The 19772-nt window shown below is 39.7% G+C and overlaps 1 protein-coding gene across 1 annotated transcript in view; it reads left to right on the forward strand.

The window, feature by feature from the left end:
- Positions 1–19772, forward strand: part of dscamb (Down syndrome cell adhesion molecule b) — a 115530-nt gene that overhangs the window by 10814 nt on the left and 84944 nt on the right. Inside the window, exons 2-3 of the mRNA XM_069668368.1 lie at positions 7802–8119; positions 9010–9156. Of these exons, the coding sequence (XP_069524469.1) occupies positions 7802–8119; positions 9010–9156 (465 nt within the window). The remainder of the gene's footprint in view (positions 1–7801; positions 8120–9009; positions 9157–19772) is intronic.

The raw sequence follows: 19772 nt of genomic DNA on the forward strand, positions 1-19772 counted from the left end.
GCATACATCCCGATTTAACCAGACGTCTACGGTTGGCTCTCTTGGTCATGGTTGTAACTTGTTTTCCTTTTTAGACTGTTTGCCTTCATCTGAGCATCAAATTTGTTTCTTTTTCTTTGGATTTTCACTTATTTTTGAAGTTGTATCTTTTCTTTGTTTGTTCAGCCATAGTAGATTACTGTTTACTCACAACACTTGCAGAGAGGAAAAGCAGCCACGTAGCTCCACCTACCCTCTCTGGCAGACCAACCACTGCTGGGTGATGTGAAAACACGTCACTAACTGGACACTGCTGTGGTTTTTTCCACGAATGTCGCCACAGACACCCAGTCCGTAATAATACTATATACTGCAAATGCAAAGGCTTTCATCAGTGGGCCATAGGCTCAATCACCATTGTATTACCTCATTCGGCGATAGATAATGACTGAACAGACATTCATTTAAATAAAAATCTTTGAGATTATACATTTAAAAAACAAATGCAAGATATACAGCCCACTGCATGTGGAATGTTTACTTACTTTGAATCTTCATGGAGAAACTCATATCTAAAATTTCAATTTGACAACAATGACATTTTGACTCATTTAAAATACTGCTGCTTGTCCTTTCACAGTCTGTGTGTTACTTTAAGTGGCAAACCACCAATGCTGCACCTCACAAGAATAAATCAACCCTAAAATGTGTTTATAAATATATCCGCCTGATACTGTTTGTCAAATGGATTAGCATTAGCTTTCTATAAATACTCAGTTTCATTCTTGTTAATTAGGTTGAGGAGAGGCAACATCACAGCGCTGCTCTCCTCAGTTCTCGCTACAATTAGAGAATTGTTTTAATTAATAGGTAAGATTGCAGGTTTTGAAAAGAAAATGATCTGTAATAAGTTTCTTCTAATTTAAAAGGCTGTGCAGCAGCACACATAACAAACTCATAGTAAACATACAGTGAATCTATGTGGCACTTTAAATGTCATCTTTGTTTTATTTTTATGACTTTCCCTATACTTAATAGCGTGCTGCTTACATTACAGCAATATTAGATTTGTGCAAGTGGAAGTTTTGATTCATAGGCAGTAGCAGCAGAGGGGGCTGCTTTAGTTTGCAACAGTGAAATCCCTCATCAGATCCTCTCTCATGCACTCATCATCATCATGCACATCATCAGCAGCATAATTTAGACATCAATGTCTATATCGCTCAGTTTTACGAAAGTGAGAAACAGTCCAGGGTCTTTGGCGTCCCCCTTGATGAGAAAGGAAGCATCTCTGGCCCATTTAAGACATGAAAAGAGACCGGGGAGGAGGAGGCTCATCTGCTGTGGGGGCCTCGTTTCAGCATTGCCCGCCCCTCCTCGACATCAGAGGACAGATCTGTCAGTGTGGATCAGCAGCTTGCATACAGCCAACCCTTTCTACTGTCACAGCACTGCTTAATATTCATGAGAGCAAATTGGAAGACATTCATTTAACTTCCGTGCATGGTGTATTGCCTCTGGGCAGATCAGATCAGTGGGAATGCTTACTCATACTGGACTACCAGGCCCTGAATGGCTGTTGTCTGTCTGTCGTGGGGCTGCTGTATGTCATTCACATGTTCTTGGCCTGTGAGAGGACCAAATCACCTTGCAGAGAATAGTATTGTCAACTTTTCTGTTCACTTTCAATGAAAAACAAAACAAAACACCTTTCCACTATATTTCAATTTGGGCAGGCAGGTGAGTTTTTGTGAGTGCAGCTTGTTCATATGCTTTAGCACTGCATACATCTTACTAGTGCTGCTATCCATAAGTCCATAGAGCAGGAATAGGAATTGTTTAATGTAGAAAATTGCTCTGGCTACTGTGAATCTTGAATGTTAGCGGGCCAGGTATGATCTCCTCATCCCAGGCACACTTGCCCTGAGGGCACAGAGCAGAGAGCTGCTTTAATTACCCAGGGTTCCTGCTGTCAGGTTGTCACTGTGAAGCACCCGGTGCAACGCTGCCATGCAGTGCAGAGTCCCCCTACCGCGGCTGCGATGACAACTTAGACAATGGCTCTGCTTGCTCAACAGATGCAACACGAGTGCCCTCTGAAATATGGTAAGCTGAATCAATCCCACTGTTTCTCTGATTCTCTTATTGTTTGTTCTCTGCTGTTCTCTCTTCTTCATGTGTCAAAAAGTGTTCATGAAAGAGCCAGCAGCTGCATGAAAGACAGAATATGTAAAGTTACAGTTATTAGGTTGTCAGCAGTTTCCCATGTGGCACTGGGACAAACGACCTGACTTTTAGATGCTCTGATCAGGTGCCTTTGTAACAAGTTCTCCCTAAAAGTAGTTAAATTATGATCATATGGCAACTTCCTTCTTCTAATTCAGCAAACAGCTAGTTAGTTAATTCATTTTCACCTGCTGTTCGCTCCCATCAGCATTGATTGCACGTTTACTTAAATGAAGCGCCCCAGCGGCTCTGAAAGCACACTGTCATGGTTGGTTACTTCCTGTCAACTGATCAGCTCTATTGTGCGAAGGCTCACAGTCCTGTGACGATACTGAACCCTTGGTGTTATTTGTCAAATTGCACAGTTACTCAGAGGGAATATTACTGGGGCTGCTTTCCCAAATCACATCCTAAATAATATATGAACAGAGTGTAAATACTGGTAAAACATTTTCTACAAATTGTTGTGATAAATTTCAAAATATTGTTTAGTCTCTAAGTAAAAAGCAGGGATGGATGGATATGTGATATCACGAATGATCCCCTGACTCTGCAGTTCCCCTGAGCGCTTACAGCAGATTAGTAACTTAGTCTTACAAATTTGTTTTGGTTCACTTTCAATGTAATCGCTGTCTTCTTCAGCTGCAGCAGGCAGCTGTTTTTAGAATGAAAACCCACTGTACACTAACTAGCCACACACCAGACGGCAGACTAGCCGATGAATATAATAGGGCATTTAGCGGCTAAAAAGCCAGACATTTCCCTTAGGAGTTGGTGGAGCAAATAATAGAGCACAAAGGAGAGTAAATGTTCTATTCTTAAGAGATGTATTCATCAGCTGGCCAGAAACACATCTGCAGATAATGTTGCTCCTTAACTGATGGATTTGTTAATAACACTGCATTCACGTTGATGCAGGAAGACAGTAGTTGGCAAAGTGTCCAGGATCCAAGTTTAAAATGAACGAATGTCTTTACGTTCTGGAGGGATTAATTTTTAGTTCACAATATAGAGTAAGAGAAAGCTGTGTTTCATAGCCGAGGCATTAAAAGAACAAAATAGATTACTGCAGGAAGCATGGACGGTTTTCAAGATAACATTTTTTTTTCAAGTGCAGAATTATTATATTATTATATATTATTATATTTGGCTTCAGATAAAGTTCATGAATGAACATCTGTGTTTTTAAGTCTTTTAAACTTTGGTCCGTCCAGCTACCGATGTTCTCCCTTCATTCCTGTTTAGATTATGAAACAGCAGCTTTCTGTTGGAAGAAGCTTCACACAAGTCAAACTGTGGTCCGAAAAATCTCTACGTTAGCTGTGTGATCACTGGAAGTTGCAGCAATGGAAAGGACAATAATATAAAGTCTTTACAATGATGGTGGTGACTGCTATCTAACAGTATGTTAACCTACAAGTTTACCAAAAATGACTGTAAGCCTCTGATTCATCTGATCAATTGTTATCCCCTCTATTGTTTATATGGTCGTTTTTTGGTTGGTTGCATCATTTTGAGCATTCTTGCTCTTCTTCCTGCCCTGACACAGAACGGTCGGAAATTCAAGAGCTTTTTTCCTTCTTCCCTTCTCCCTTAAGATATCCCATCGGAAGAAAAACATAGTCAATTATAGATGCATATAATGCATTATTGAACAGTGTCATTTATTTCACCTTTACGGTTGAGCTCATGAAAAATTATGCCAATTACCGATTTCCTCACGGGCAATGTAGTAAGTGGTTGGGCCCTTAGGCCATTTGTTGGGGCATGACTTGATGCTCTCTGTGAGGTCTGAGGGGTGATGTACCTGCGTCACCAGACCATTTGTGATCTGGCTCCTGAGCTCAGTCAATTAGGAAAACGAGTAGCGCAGTGATATGCACCCTTCCACCAGAGTCCATTTCTTTTTTTAATTAAATCAATCTGGCTATCACTCAGCCAGTCTAAATTGAGTTGCTCTCACCTACTTTTAATATGTGAAATAGACGAATATCAAAACAGCCATGACATAAATCCTAATCCAATTTCTCCAGTGCTTGTACAGAATAGAAGCTTTCAGAGCTACACCCTACTTCTTTGATCTACTTCTCTCCAGCCATCTGCTATTGTGGCACTATGACGTTCAAAGTATCAATTAAGCAAGTACCGAAATTGTATTTTCCCAAAACTTTGATGTGTGCCAGTTGTGTCTGTTGCTTCTTTAATGAAGACAATGTTATTTAATTTTTCTGAATTTGTGCAAATGAATTTTGCAAAACATTCTTTGTATTTACTTACTCCTCTAAATCAACCTTTACATGAGTGTAACATCAAAGCAGGATCTCACACAGTCTAACACAAACTAATACGTAAGTCAAATTTACAAAGAGTCTTTAGAATGATCCCTGACACATTCTATATTTTATATATAAAGAAAATACCTGCTGATACGACAACATCTTCTGAATGTAACATCAATAAAGGCTAGGATTTGAAAGGGAAGGAATAGAAGATTTCAAAGTGTCTACTTTTCACTGACCTTGAGCCCTGTCCATGAACAGTCCCCTCATAGATCCAGTCTGTATTATCAACAGAGAGCCGAGAAGATTGATACTCCCTGTGCCAGCTTGAAAAAAGTGAATGAATCAGAATTTAATATGACTTTGATGTATTATTTTCATCTTGGTCGGTACCACAGACCCACGGAGAACCCAGCATCCTATCCCATCGCATTTTTAAACATTCAGATGGTCCGAAACTTTTTGATTTAGGAGTATATACACAGAATACAGAGTTTCTATACTGTTATATACTGTGTAAGTCTTAAAATTTCATTCAAGACAATTAAAAAACAGTCTGTTTTATATGCAATGTGCTTTATGAAACTCACACAAGGTGTCTGATAATAATATGAATTCATTCAACATAATAAATGGATTATACTTTTGTCAAGATGGATGGATGGATGGATGGATAGATGGAAAGATAGATGGATGTGCAGAACGAGTAGTGCATTGTAATTTGTCACCTTGCACAATACACAGAAGGAAGTCACAAACAGTTCTGTTCAGCAGTGAGTCAGGAATGTGCATTGTTAGCACTTGGAAGTGAAATCAGCACACAGACAGCAAGCAGAGTCACATATAGGCAGGTAAACAAATAGATGGATTCAGTCAGCAGTCTGTCATTATACATCTGCTACTTAAAGGCTGCACTACAGGTCAGGCCCCATCACAGACAGACTCAAACAAAATTATTTTATTCATGTTCAAAATTATGTTTTCATTTTTAATTATTTCACGTTTCACACCTTGATAGAAGCTTTTCTGCAGTTGTCAAGCCTTATGTCCCAGTCAAGTAGGCCTTAGTTATTTTAAGAGAGACCTGGTAGTGACTAAAATAGCTGTTATCTTATATTTCAATATTATATGAGGATATAAAAAAATCTATATTTTTAACACAGTTATTATACCCTAAAAGCTGTTCATAAAAGCACTGTCATGGCACTGTATGTGAATACTTGGATCATTTGTGTATGTTCATTACGAGTGACAGATATATAGCTGCCTGCTTTGAAACAGTTTGCAGTCATGAAGTAGGGGCAGAAAGCTACCTTAAAGAAAATAAGCCATAGGTAAGTTGGCCTCTTTCACTTAGCTAATCTAGGTTTTATTATTGCAGATGCTTGACGCCGAAGACGCTTAAAACAGGTACAATGTGTGTTATGTTACCAAAGCCAGTTTCACATTTAGATGGCCTTTAGCTTACAAATTATAACTATTTTAACCAGTAGTCGAAGAAGATGTCAGATAATTTAATAAAGTAAAAGTATTATAATGTGCCATTTTTAAAATGATATGTTCAGAGTTAGTCCTTCAATCAAAAGTTTTCAGTAGTAAAATCACAGAATAATTGTCAGCAAAATCTACTTTAAGTGTCAGAAATATTTTTTTTATAGATGATAATATTGCATTAAAATAACTGTTATTGATGCATAACCGCATAAGCAGCATTTAGTTTGGCAGCTGGTCTATGTGGAGATGATTTTCACATCTTTAAAATTATTTTGGGTAAACATTGCACCCCTTTGATAGTGTGTTTAGCTCATGGTGTAGTAAATGGGTGAACAATATTGTTATTACTGGCAAAGCAGAAGTACAATCATGAAATTAAATTTCATTGATAATTTGTCCATGCCTTCTTTTTGCCACACAACACACAATATTAAATGCCTGCAATGACCAAAGGCAAAGTTTCACCCATATTCATCTCTGTCCGTACAGACCTTCATAGTCATAGTGTTACACAGCATGGGACCTCTAATCTGGTGTTCCCACTAAATTGGCTAATTACAACTTTCTACAGGATCAGGATATCTGAAGGTTTACCAATGCTCTATTACACAGACAGTGCACAGTTGTTCGCATTTCAGAGATGATGCAAATGTCCAGATCTCCAATATGTCAACAAATTCTTGTAGAAAAAACGCTGTACTATTGATCTTTGCTGTGCTAATAGTTTTGAATGAGTACTCCTAATTTGTAACAACAAATGAGTGTTGTATGGACGTGCCCATGTATGCGAGCAGGTCTCATTGCTGGTTAAGGGTCGCTGGAGCAGTGAAAAGAAAGGAAACGTCTGCAATTTGAAACCTTGTTAGGAATTTATGAAGTGCTAAAATGTTTTTTCCCCAGGGAGGGTCACAGCCAGCTGCCAGTGCCACTGTAAGCCACTTAGTGCAGAGCCTCTGGGCTCGTCACCAGGCTGAGATGGCAAGCGAGATTCACACACACGCACGCACGCACACACGCATGCACACACGCATGCACACACACACACACACACACACACACACACACACACACACACACACACACATACACACACACACACACACACACAAACACACACACACACACACACACACAAATATTTTGCTTGAAGTTCAGTAAAAACAAAGAAAACCTTCTCCAATACAGAACCTCTGATTGCAAACACGTACCTGCTTCATTACACTGAAATCAAACAGCTGTAGATTACTGTGGAGCTAATTGGTCTAACAGTGACATTTATAATCCTCCTCTCCTCTAGAGAAGCTCCTGCACACACAGCATTTAATGTCATTCTCTTTACTGTGATGCTGGCTTGAATTAAAGCCCGAACATGATCAAGGCAACTGACCTTTTTTCATAATTGATGGTAGTTTATGTTAATTTAATGTTTCAGGTCCAACGTTAGGAATACATTGATGAATCTAAAAGTACTGATCATTAATAGAAGCACTTACAGTGGATGGCTTGAGAGAAATACTACTTTTTTGCTCTTCACATTTTTAATAAAAGGTTTTAACCTCTAATATCAATCTATCTTAATATAAAGAAAAACAAAGTTTTCAAACAAATTTTCCCAAATAATTTTTATTAACTTAAGGGCACTTCACCCTATTTCATTTGAGAAGTACATTTAAGGTTTTGCTTCCAAACCTTCTTTACAGGAAAAGACATTCAGACTATAATCAAATGCAGGTATCTTCAAGACAATGCTGCTTCATAATAAAATAAGTGCAAATGCAATACATTGTTGTAAGAGTAAACTTTCTGTGTTTCCTCTCTCGCAGTTTTCAGTGAGGATCTACATTCCAGCTTATACTTTGTCAATGCATCTTTGCAAGAGGTAGTATTTGCCAGCACCACAGGGACCTCTGTGCCCTGTCCTGCTGGGGGCGCACCACCTGCCTCGCTGCGCTGGTATCTGGCGACTGGCGAGGAGATCTACGATGTCCCGGGCATCCGTCACGTCCACCCAAATGGAACCCTCCAGATCTTCAACTTCCTGCCATCCAGCTTCAGCAAGCTGATCCACGACAACACATACTACTGCACTGCCGAGAACCCTTCTGGCAAGATTAGGAGTCAGGATGTCCACATCAAAGCTGGTGAGTCCACAGATGATGGCTTAGTGTAGCCATCTACATGTGATAATGAAAGTGCTGAGGAAAGTTAAAGCAGCAGCAGTAGTGATGAGAACAAGGATAATTTGCATCAGCTGGATCAGTAGAAGACAGAGAGGCAGAGTTTCAGGGGATGTAGGGGGAGTTGTGGTTGTAAAAATAGCATCAGTGCTAGTAGTGATGCTTTGTTTAATTGCAAAGTGGTTCACACTTGAAAGGCAAATTCATTTGAGTTTATGAAAATGTGGATAGTACACATGCATTAAGTGCAGGTTTCCAAAATCCAATGATAACCCTGACATGTGTCTTTGACAAATGGGAAAAGCTCAAATTGAAAGTTCATAATTAACCTGAAGTAGATCTACATGATCTAACATCCTGTTTGCACAAAGCAAGACAAGTATTCATTTGATAAATTGAGTGAATTGTTACGCTTACACCACAATAATGGACCATATGGTGACTTGCACCTTAAGTTACTATTAAATATCTGCTTTCAGTTGTATGCTATAATAATAATTATTGCCAGGCAAATTAAAACTTCTGAAATACTGCGCCATCAAGTCAAGCATCAAAAGATTTAGAAACAAAACAAGCACCAGATAGCAAGAACAGATATATTTAAGAATGTTAGAATATGTTAAGGTTGTAAAAACAAAGCAATGTAATAGAATAATAGCAAATGTAAAAGATAAGTATAAAACAAAGGGAGATAACATCTAGTTAGAGGAATGTTGAATTAAGATCTTTTTCTTGATTATCAGGTACAGCTTATACATGCTGAAAATGGAAAGTGAATTTTGGCAAATGAAAAGGCAACTGGTCTCTTATACTTGAGATTTGTTTATATGTCACGTTTTTGTCTTGTTGCATAGTTTCCCGGGAACCCTACACAGTCAGAGTGGCGGACCAGAAGGCTATGAGAGGCAGTGTAGCCGTCTTCAAGTGCATTATCCCTGCTTCTGTTGAGGCCTATGTCGCTGTTGTATCATGGGAGAAAGACACAGTTTCACTCAGCTCAGGTAAGACAAGAAATACATCAATACTATGCAGCAGAGTATAACTGGGTACCTTAATGCAACAAAAAGATTTCAGTGTTCAAATATATTCCAGAATGTGACCTGTTATGAGTGAAGCCTGATGTGTAAAATTAAACTACCATATTTTAAACTTTGTAGTGTTTTAGATATTAAAGAGCACATAGTGAAGTCTTTTTGTGTCCACTTTAATCTCAGTGTTTTTAAAGCCAACATATTGAGATTAAATATCCGACAGAACGAGGGGTGCTTTTTTTTTGGCTGTTTATCTCAACCCCCTCCCTGCTCCGCTCCGCTCTCTGCACTTTGGACACTTTGTTCTTTTTCACTGTGAGTCATCTTCTTACCTGTTTACTGTTGTAGTCTGCCATTACTGAGGCTCTGCCACTCCGCACAGCCCTGTCCCCTCACTAGCCAGAGGATGTTGATAACTGTCACATTGAATCACTGAGCTTCTCTCTCCTGTACACACTCTACCTCAGCCAACTCCATTTTGAGTCCAGCACGGGGTAAAGTGGAACAGTTTACATAGCATCATTGACCTAGTTACCCTACTTGTTTGAATCCAATGGCACAGCACGATAACGCAAGACACCAGAACATTCTGCGGGTTGGATTTTTACTCAAGTTAAATGGGATGCTTATCTCTTGATTGCTCCATGTACTGCCCGCTGGCTGATTTCGCTTCATACTGGGGCGTTCAGCGACCTGTAAGTGAGCACTTGATGTCATTTGACTGAGGGCAGAATCTGGGACAATGTTTTGGTGGCATTTTAAATGTGTCTATTCAAGCATGAAGATGTGTCTTCTGATCCATGCCAGGGACTTATTTACTCGAGGTTACTCCAGTTACTCGCTGCAAGTTGCTGGTTGAAGACACTGCCTAATGTCACGGAGAGCTGGCGAATATGCAGCATGTAGATATGATTAATTTCTCTCAATGAAACTAATCATGTAGACAAGACTCAGAGATTACATATATCTCAACTGTGGCTGAAAAACTACCTTCCTGTATCCTGTATCCTTTGCTACCTTTTTAATACAAAATCTGTAAGGCTGCGTTGGTACATTCAAAAGCATCTCTTCATGTATGGACTGTACATTGTACATGCATCATTCCTTTATTTTAACAATCATCTCCCAAATAAGCTCTTATTTTACTGTTGACATCTTCCTTTCCTATATACTGTCTTTCCTGTACAGCCGGTCTGACGGCCTATAGAATATGCAGTGATGTTTTGATGGATTATATTGTATGCTGGGTTTTCTTTTTAGTTCTTTCACAAGCATTCAAAAGAACAGCGATATTGGATTGTCCGTGTTTACTCCAATAAGTATTGCAGCAGGCGAGTGCTGTCAAAAGCATGAGCACACTGTCAAAATCACTGCTGCTCCGTGATAAATATTTGATGGTCGATTCTGATGCATGAGCGGATTCACCTCGCACTGTTATGGAGAGGGTATGTTTACTCTAGGAGTGAGGGTTAGAAAGATGTGTGTGCGAGTGATTGTGTTGTGCACGAGCGAGGGACCATGAGTGTAGCAATAGGGCTCGACAACTGGGTGCTGTTTGACCCAGCCTTGTTTCCTGTCGCTTCTGCAGCAATTTTTTTTTAATTTCTTCTTTTTTTTTCAATTTTTCATGAAAAAGACCGAGTCTCAGTGGACACAAAAAAAACGCATTGCCACAATATTAATTATTAATTTTTAGGGTTTTGTTGGGAACGTTAACATCAAGCGACTTTCTCTACCTTTGCATTGTTCATCAGAATGTGAACAGATGAGGCTGGAGATCTTTCTCTTAGTAGAGATGCAAAATAACCAGAACAAACATCAGTGAAGATGTCAATTGAATATAATGCAAATGTGGATGAACATCCAATTTAAAACATTTTTTAGCTGCTAATAATTTACCAACTGTGTCTGCTGATTAAATATCACCGGGTGTAAATTTGCTTTTTAAGATCAGTAACTTGTATGAAAAGAGGGAACTGGCTTTAATCATCATGGCCACTGCAATCTTTGAATATCCAGCGATCCACATTAGGGTCCAAAATAGATGCATAATTACAGACCAGGGCCTGTCTTAATTAATCAGCTGTGATTGAAAAGTTAATTACAATATGAATTACCTCTCAGAATGAGGACTGCTTAGTAGTCATTTGAAGCAGCCTGTTTTCAATGTGAATAAGCATGACGCAAGCTCAGTGGGTCCTAATGTTGCCACTAACATACCATTAACCTGTCATGAATTTTAAAATGGATCTTGCAGCACGAGCTTTCAAACGCTCTGCTCCGATCGCCTCCTCGCTGCTTTTGATAAACAATTGACAGAGCTAATAGAGAGATGAAAGAGACAAAAAAAAAGACAGAAAGAAAGAAAGAAGAGTGGGGAGGGGTGGAGCTGAGCTTTGTCCTACTGTGTTGCTGCCAGGATTTTGTATGATGGACCTTTCTTTATGCATGTATGTATAGGTGTTGCCACATGCACCTCGGTGTATTAATGTGCACATGCTGTGTGATTAGTTCTGCGTTCAGTATGTGTTCCTGCGTGTTTGCATGTCAAGTGAGCATGCTTGTGTTTGAGATGGTTCTGGGATAAGGTGTGTTTTTGTGTTTATCCATCTAGCTACCTTTTGTCTCTCATCATTCATGCCATGAGGCAACCTAATGAGCTGGATGGCCTTGGCTGCGTAGAAAAGCTTCAACAAAAACTGGTGCCTTAGATGTTTAATAAGCCTCAAACAACATGTTGTCACTGAGACCTTGCAATCTTATTTCACATTCGCACGTTGTATGTTGCAAAATTGTACAGTATCAGTGATCCATCACCTTCACACCTCACTTTCTCACTTTTAATATAGACGCAACATTAACATGAACTCAACAGAATCTCTGTTGCAAATGATTCACACAATGCTGCTGCTCCGAGCCTTTAATGCTCGTGTCAAGATATGCATCCTTTTAAGTCTTGTTCTGTAAGTGTACTGACAAATATACCAGCACCAATCCTGAATAAGAAGCAAAAGCTTAAAGTTATTCTTTTAGCCGTAACACATTGACAGGTTTAATATTAGGATTAGTTTTCTTGCAACTCCTTCGTTTAGTTTAGTTTAATAAAGGGTAAGGCTTCATAATTAGCAAAGACCTTTTGCAATAAAACTTTTGTAGTAATTTAACATTTTTTTGTTACTGTGGTGCCATAAGTTTAGCCATTCATAGCAATAAACTGTATTTAATTTACTTTAACAGCTGTGAAAAAAGCTACTAATATACTAGTCATCATTAGATAACGAATAGGCAGCTATTTGAATAATTTAATAATTAATAATAGTTTAGGTAAAGATCACCAAAAGTCACTAGTTTCAGCATCTCAACCAAATGTCCTTCCGACTGTTGATCAACAAATTTGTCAAAATAAATTGCTAAATGAAACCTGCACCTCAGTTGAGGCAACACTGAACCAGCACCTTTATTTAGTTACTCATCTAGCGGGAAACCTGACACACAAAGATAAGGAAGATAAGTCCTGGCAGGACGGGCGGCATGTCTATCGCCCCCGGAGAAATCGGAAACAGAAGGGAATAGTAAGGATAGGGGACGTAAGATGGGGAGAAAAAAGAGAGAGAGGTAAACAGGACTAGAGGTAGAGAGGTCTCCTATGTTGTCTAGAGATGGGGCTTCCTCCTTTAAACATAAATGCAGAGCTTTCATCTTTTCATACCGGAGAATAGGATGAAGATGGAGGAGAGAAAGCTTCCCCTGTGTTAAGACGCACGCTGACTGTGAGGCCAGTGGAGAGGGATTACTCCCAAAGCCACTCCTACTCCCTGTATGTGCCACCATCTTGCTGCTCAATCCTATTTACTGTAAATGTGACTTCTTTCCCTATGTCTGTGTAAAATTTTGGCAATATAATGATTTATGCTGTCAGAAAAAATGTCAGCCGTCTGAGATTTTGCCATGCGGGATGGCTTAAAAGAATTTTGGTCTCAATATTGTTGCATCCATTCTTTTTCTTTAGCAACTATTATCAAATAAACACATTTGTTTTCAGCATTTATGGGGAATGATAATGCAAGTTTAGAACAGCTGTATTATTTAAATTGTATTTGTGTCATTTAATTTAGGTGAGTTGTATATTTTGGTACATAAAGGACATCTGCTTTAAAACCTCTGATTTGAACACCAATATCAGACGCTAATACATTTCAAATAATGTTGAATGCCTCCTCTCTCTTTGACTTTTCCTTTTCCTTTTCACCTTTTGCTTTGTTTTCTTCTTTTGTTTCCTTTATTTACTGCTCTCTTCCCTTCTCTGTCCTCCACTTCTTTCCATCCTCCTCCGCTGGCCTTGACTATCGGCCTTCTCTCGTCTTTTCTCATCTCATTGCATAACCTGCTTGGCACAGCGCCCCAGTCAATTCCCTTCTGCCTTGAAAATGCTGTTTTTTATTTGCTTTATGCAAATACGTTCCTCCAATACTAACAAAATCAGTAAAAAAAAATATTCAGTTACATTTTTCAGTCCCATTCAAGTCGGCTACTTCCCAGCTGTGCGTTTAGCATTTAAGCGATGAAAGTGCTTCTGCGTTCTCGCATTCCGCTCACTCCTCTCTCATGGGTTCTTGTGAGTGCTTATAGAGGCTAATTAAACAGTTTGCTTGCTAATAGAATCACAGTCTTAACCAGCCACCAGCTCAGTTGCTAGAATGTTAAGGATGTCTTCAAAGGGGCTAATGTAGGTGTTTGGTTTACGGTATCACTGCTCAGCAGGAATTTGTCATGCCAGTGATGTGCCACCACCTCCATTTTTCACTGAGATTGACAGTGAGGGCACTGAGAGGCAGGCGGCGACAGGGCTGTAAATTCAACACGCCCCAAAGTCAGGCCAACCTTGAACGGAGGGCACGGTGGTAGAAATGAGCTTGGGAGGAAATAAGATGCAAGGAACTGTAGAGAAGGAGAGGTCAAATTATAAGAAAGGAAGTGGAAGAAGTGAAAAAGAAGGAGAAGGAGGAGATTTGAAAGGTAGAGAGGAGGAGAGTGGGCGAGGTTTTTTTCGTTGGTAAACAAGGGACTGCGTCACATAAGCCACATGATCTTTTCCCTCTGTCTTCTTCCTCTTCTCGCTTTCCTTCTTCACTCACTTTTTCCTCATGACATTCTCCATCTCTCCTTCGAGATGTGTTGATTTAATTATTCCGGGGCGCTTTTAGTGCACAATTCCTGCATCTAACTACATAGCAAATCAGAGGAGGATCTAGGTTTTAAGATTAAAATGTCATGTGCATAATCATACATGCATATGTACAGTATACATATGCTTCAGAATGTGCGTTTGTGGGTGCATAGGTCTGTTTTTTTTCACGCTACTCCACCCATCCTGCAGTGAAACCCTATGAAAACAACACAGCCTATCATTTTGCTCCCCCCTCCTCCCACACAGATCAGCAGTTAGTGAAATGCTGACCCTTGTCTTTCACTGCACCCCTTTTCCCAGTCCACTCACACACAGCTCCCCAAAAGCTAAGGGAGATGGGGGTGCCTATTTTTTGTACAGTGTGTGTGTGTGTTTGTGTAAAGGTGCTTTAAGTGTACATTTATTTTCATTGCCTATATGTGTGAGTGACAGTGTGCAAAGTGTGACACTGTAAAGTAGGAGGTGTGTGTACGTGTGTGTGTGTGTGTGGGGGGGGGGGGGGGGGGGGGGGGGGCACTCCCCTCAAGGAAATAAAAAAAGAGCAAAGAAAAAAAAAATCAATAGTTGTGTGCATTAATCATTCTGCTGCCACAGAGAATTATGGGAACATGAGCTGAAGGATGCATTTTGTGCATTTGCAACATATGAGTGCTGTGTGAAGGGGAGTTTGGGGAATTGGAAGAGGGCGAGACAAGACCCTTTTAGTAAGAAGTGAGGTTGTAGCAGAGATAGTTGGGGGTGCATCTTCATGTATTGTGTGCACAGTGTGTTTATCTGTTGCCTGATGTAGAGGACTAAACCCAGCCTGCTATCAGAGAGCATCCGTTCAGCTATTTTGAAAGCTTTGATGTTGCAGCTTTTGAAACAGCTGATATTACATTTATATTCAAAGCTATTATAATGTGTTGTGAATTCAGGATAGCATAGCTTACATTTTTTATTTTATTTACATTATTATTTTCATTTCACATCCTCCCTCTGCTCGTACCATTCGGAAACAAAGAAACCTAGCACTCTTTTGACTTTGACTTGGAGCTGTTTGAAGTCTCCATCTTAGCCGTGGTGAAGGCTTGAGGACGTGATACATATTTGATAAGGATCGATAGACGGGTTACTGAGACAGAGATGGAAGGAAATCGATCTCTGACTAGGCTTCCCAAAAGCATCTTAAACCTAAGGTCATCTTTTGAGTGTCCTTGTAGCTCAGCGACTGATGCACAGGACTGTTAATTTGTGCCAGAATACAACGCGCATTTGCATTCTTCCTCGCTTTCACGTTGTCTTTTATAATACATCAGTGGAACAATCTAGTGAGGTAGAAAGACTATAAGAAAGGCTGTCTAATCTAATCTTTGTTTATTGCTTTATCTGATGTTTAAGTATTATATTATGCCATCTACTCACATCCTAATCACGATGCACATAAAACAATTAAGCATCTGACGGGAGACTAAACAGCAGACAACGTTCTGGCACGGTGGCTGCGATTCCCAGCTGATACTCCATACGGATAGACAAAATCAACAACCGTTGAAGCGGGCACTCTTCCATCAGTGTTTACTAATAAACAGTAGCAATATGGCAGCCATTAGGCTGTTTAGGCAGGGAATGATTAGGGTGGTGATGGCTGGGCGCACTGGGAGACAGAACATGCTCTCATCTTTAATAGGCAATTTGGCTTCCCGTGATGGGGATGCCCCTTTGTTTTCATCTTGGACTGAAAACAGAAGATTAAATAAGCGCTGTTCTGAGGAGTGTTCTGTTTTATGCAGGAATCTGATTTACAGTTATGTCCTAAATTCGTTTTAAAGTTGTGTGGTGTCTGAGCCTGACTCATGCATATAAAATACACTAAAACAAAGAGTACAATAAGGTTCAATTTAACTTGATTTGGATTTTGTTATCAGCACATTAACAGGTTATAATTAAAGCTGTAAACTGTTAAAGAAATGTTAAATAGCCAAAGAAAGCAGTAGACAGAAGTCAGAAATATGAACGTATAGTTGCATAAAACCCAGTTGGGGGAACGGGTCTATCCTGCCGGAGCTTATGGATTACTGTAGGACATCGCTGTGTTGAAAATGGGCTGGAGCCAGGCCAGAACTAGCCTGGCGTCAGGCCAAGACACAGATTAGTAATAAGCATGGTGTGAGCTAATTACAGCCGGAACAAGCAATTAATTTCTGTTTATAAACTCTCCTGGATGGGGTCTGCTGGGTGACCGTGGCTGTGTAGGTGCGAACTCCTCTGTTCGTGTTTGTGCCTGCGTGTGCTGGTGACAGGTGGCCTGGTTCATGGAGGAACCTTCCCATATGTTCCAAGCTGAAGCGCTGGGGGAACCGGAGACAAACTGGTGTGCTCAATCACGTCCCATAATACAGCAGTGTCTGATCCCATCTTAAAAGTGACTGATTAGATTTAAAAAAGGCACTTAATAACTCAAATCATTCTGCTGACCTAATAGGGATTTTTCACTCCATTTTTCATTGCTTGTCTTCCATCTAATCAAGGATTAATACATGCTCTTATTCTGCTCCCAGGGTGGTAAATCTGGAAAAATACAGTAAATCACGTTGAGCCTCTTTAAACTTTCACACAGCGCCTTGGTGACTGTGCTCCCTGCTGGGCATCTGTAACACTGATTAGACATGATCATGGTTCTTTTATAGACCTGCTGGACACCAATCAGAGGAGGGGATCTAATTGAGCACTTTGATCACAAAACACATTTTGGAACGACACACGATAGATTTGTCTGAGGTGTTGATATTAAAATGGAAAATCCACAGATTTTGAATAATGGTAACAGTATGCTCTTCACAAATAATACAGATTGTGATAATGTTGCCGTCATGACATGACATGGGCACAGAGCAGAGAGATGCATTAAAGAAAACGTTCATGTTTATTTTTAAACAACAGAATACTAATGTTTAACTGAGGAAGAGTTCAGAAATCAACATTTAGTGGAATAACCTGTTTTTAATCACAGCTTGGCATGCTCTCCACCAGTCTGTCACATTGCTGTTGGGTGATGTAAGGCCACTCTTGGTGCAAAAATTCAAGCAGCTCGTCTTTGTTCGATGGCTTGTGACCATCCATCTTCCTCCTGATCAGATTCAGGAGGTTTTCAATGATGTTCAGATCTGGATTGGGCTGGCCATGACATGTAGAGAGAGATGCTGATTTAAGAACATTTGAAATGGTCTTTTTGGCTGTGGCTGTACATATTTTGGATATTACTGATATCCATTATCACTGTTATTCTAAGCTATCTGAAACCTGTTAAGCAGATGGCGGTGACAATAAAACTGAAAACAAATACTGTAAGTGAGCTTTGCAAGCATAAACTGGAATTTGAAAAAGGAATATCATCAATATTATTATTTTATATACTGTGCTTATACAGATATACATATTAAGATCAGCCAAGTTTTCAAAGGCTGCTCTTGTTGGTCAAATTAGCTCTTGTTGTGTGAAATGGTAATGTAAGATAACTGTTTTACTTTCAAGAGCACAGGTTGACTTTTTATGTTAAAACTGAAACATGATTGGAAAACTTACCAGTTTAGCCAAAGGGCTGGTAAATAACTATGTCAGAAATATTCATGTATTATTCGGTTTTTCTAGTAATTAATACATGGTAAATGTTTTTATTGTGACATGTAAGGTTACAAAGAAATACAGAACTGCTGCACATTCTTACTACATCATGATCAGTCGCCTTTATTTTCTTCTCCAGATTGACTCTCTCAGTAGCAAATGATCAGCGGACTTCAATGCAAGGTGACCCCTCTCTTTTTTCTTGATGTATGAGGCATCAAGCATCATTATTTTTCTTCAAGGCTTGTTTTCTCTCCTCTTGCCTCATCTTTGGCGTGAGCCTTGAGAACACAAAGACAAACACACACACACTGAGTATACTTCCAGCCTGTCTTTGACCTCACCTTGCCATTGTACAGCCAATGACTAAGATCCAAACAAAACCCAAACTCCCTGCAGGCTGCTGCTAAGTGGCTGTGGTGAGAATAAAAGGGCTGGATGGGGGCGACAGGCAGTCAGTGTCTGTCATCACCTGACTGGACTATGTGTCTGATACATTTATGATTATGTTATTATGATGAACTTATAATTTGACAACATTCTGCCTCCCATGTTTCTGCATGATGCATCCTGCCACATTTAATGAAAAATCATAGACAGGATGCAGAAACATGAAAGGCAGAATGGTGTAAATCTTGTGCTCTGTACTGAGACTGTGGCCAGCTGATCTGTCATTTGCAGCAGTGACGTCACGAGGTGACAACCGCGAACAGAGTGGCCTTTTGACAGACACAGCCTGCAATCTTCACATCAGCGTAGGAGTTGAGCCAGCCAATCAGTGCCGAGCACCCATTGCTGCACACGCTTATCACCTGCACACAGCTGCTGTTGCCCCTCTGTGGGAGCGAGAGAAGAGGGAAAGAAAGAAAGAGCAAGAATGAATGGTCTGCCCGAGACAGAGGGTGATTTGTGTTGAGTCGTTTCTTGCATCGCTCTTTAATACAATTTCAGAGGTGTGCGTGTTTGAAGACGTATTTTTCTGGTTACAATAATCCACATTTGTCATTTAAGCAGGATGAAAGGAAAAATCGTTGTGTTTGTTGTGATTAGTGCTGCATCAGCCCAGCAATAGTTAACATGTGATTCAGAGTGGAAATGTGCTTTGTAGCCCTCGTGAAATGAGAAGCGAGAGAAAGGGAGAGATAAGCTCAATCTGAATTGATTTTGCTGTTACTTTCTGCTGTACTTGAGTTTCCATAGCAACGTGGTCAGGTTCCCCTCGGCCTCCTAGGGCAAGTGTAATTGTTGTCTGTTCTTCCCAGCATAACTCTCCATTTCTCTCTCTTTCTCTCCTTTCCTTCCTCTGTCCAAACAATGGAAACATGGTGTACATGAGATTCTTCGTGGACTTTCCTGTAGATGGCTGACATAGTAGAAAGCAATGTCACTAACAAGCCACATCAAAACATATTTTTCAATATTAGTTGGTTGGATTGTTGTCATGTATTTTAGTCTTAATGAAATGTTCACTATAAGGCTAATCAATTGTTGGTCATTAAAATCTATGAAAATAGGTCCCCCAAGCCCAAAGTGAAATATTAATCTATTTTGTTTAGTTCAACAAGTCTCAAGTCTTTCCATTTGCAATAATTTTAAATAATAATTATTTTTATTTAATCATTATATCTGTGAATCTAAAAGCATATATTACCATACAACCATACCAAATATTTGATATATCTGCTTAAGTTGTTGTTTCATTTTTTAAGCGACCAATCAAGTAATCATGTCAGCTTTGAATGAGAAAAAAGGTCAGATGTATTTGATTTAAAAAAATAGGCATAAATCTGTCTGA

The sequence above is a fragment of the Semicossyphus pulcher genome, unplaced genomic scaffold (genome assembly GCF_022749685.1).
Source record: "Semicossyphus pulcher isolate SPU_LCO1_2020_fin unplaced genomic scaffold, fSemPul1.0.p SCAF_19, whole genome shotgun sequence".
NCBI lineage: Eukaryota > Metazoa > Chordata > Actinopteri > Labriformes > Labridae > Semicossyphus > Semicossyphus pulcher.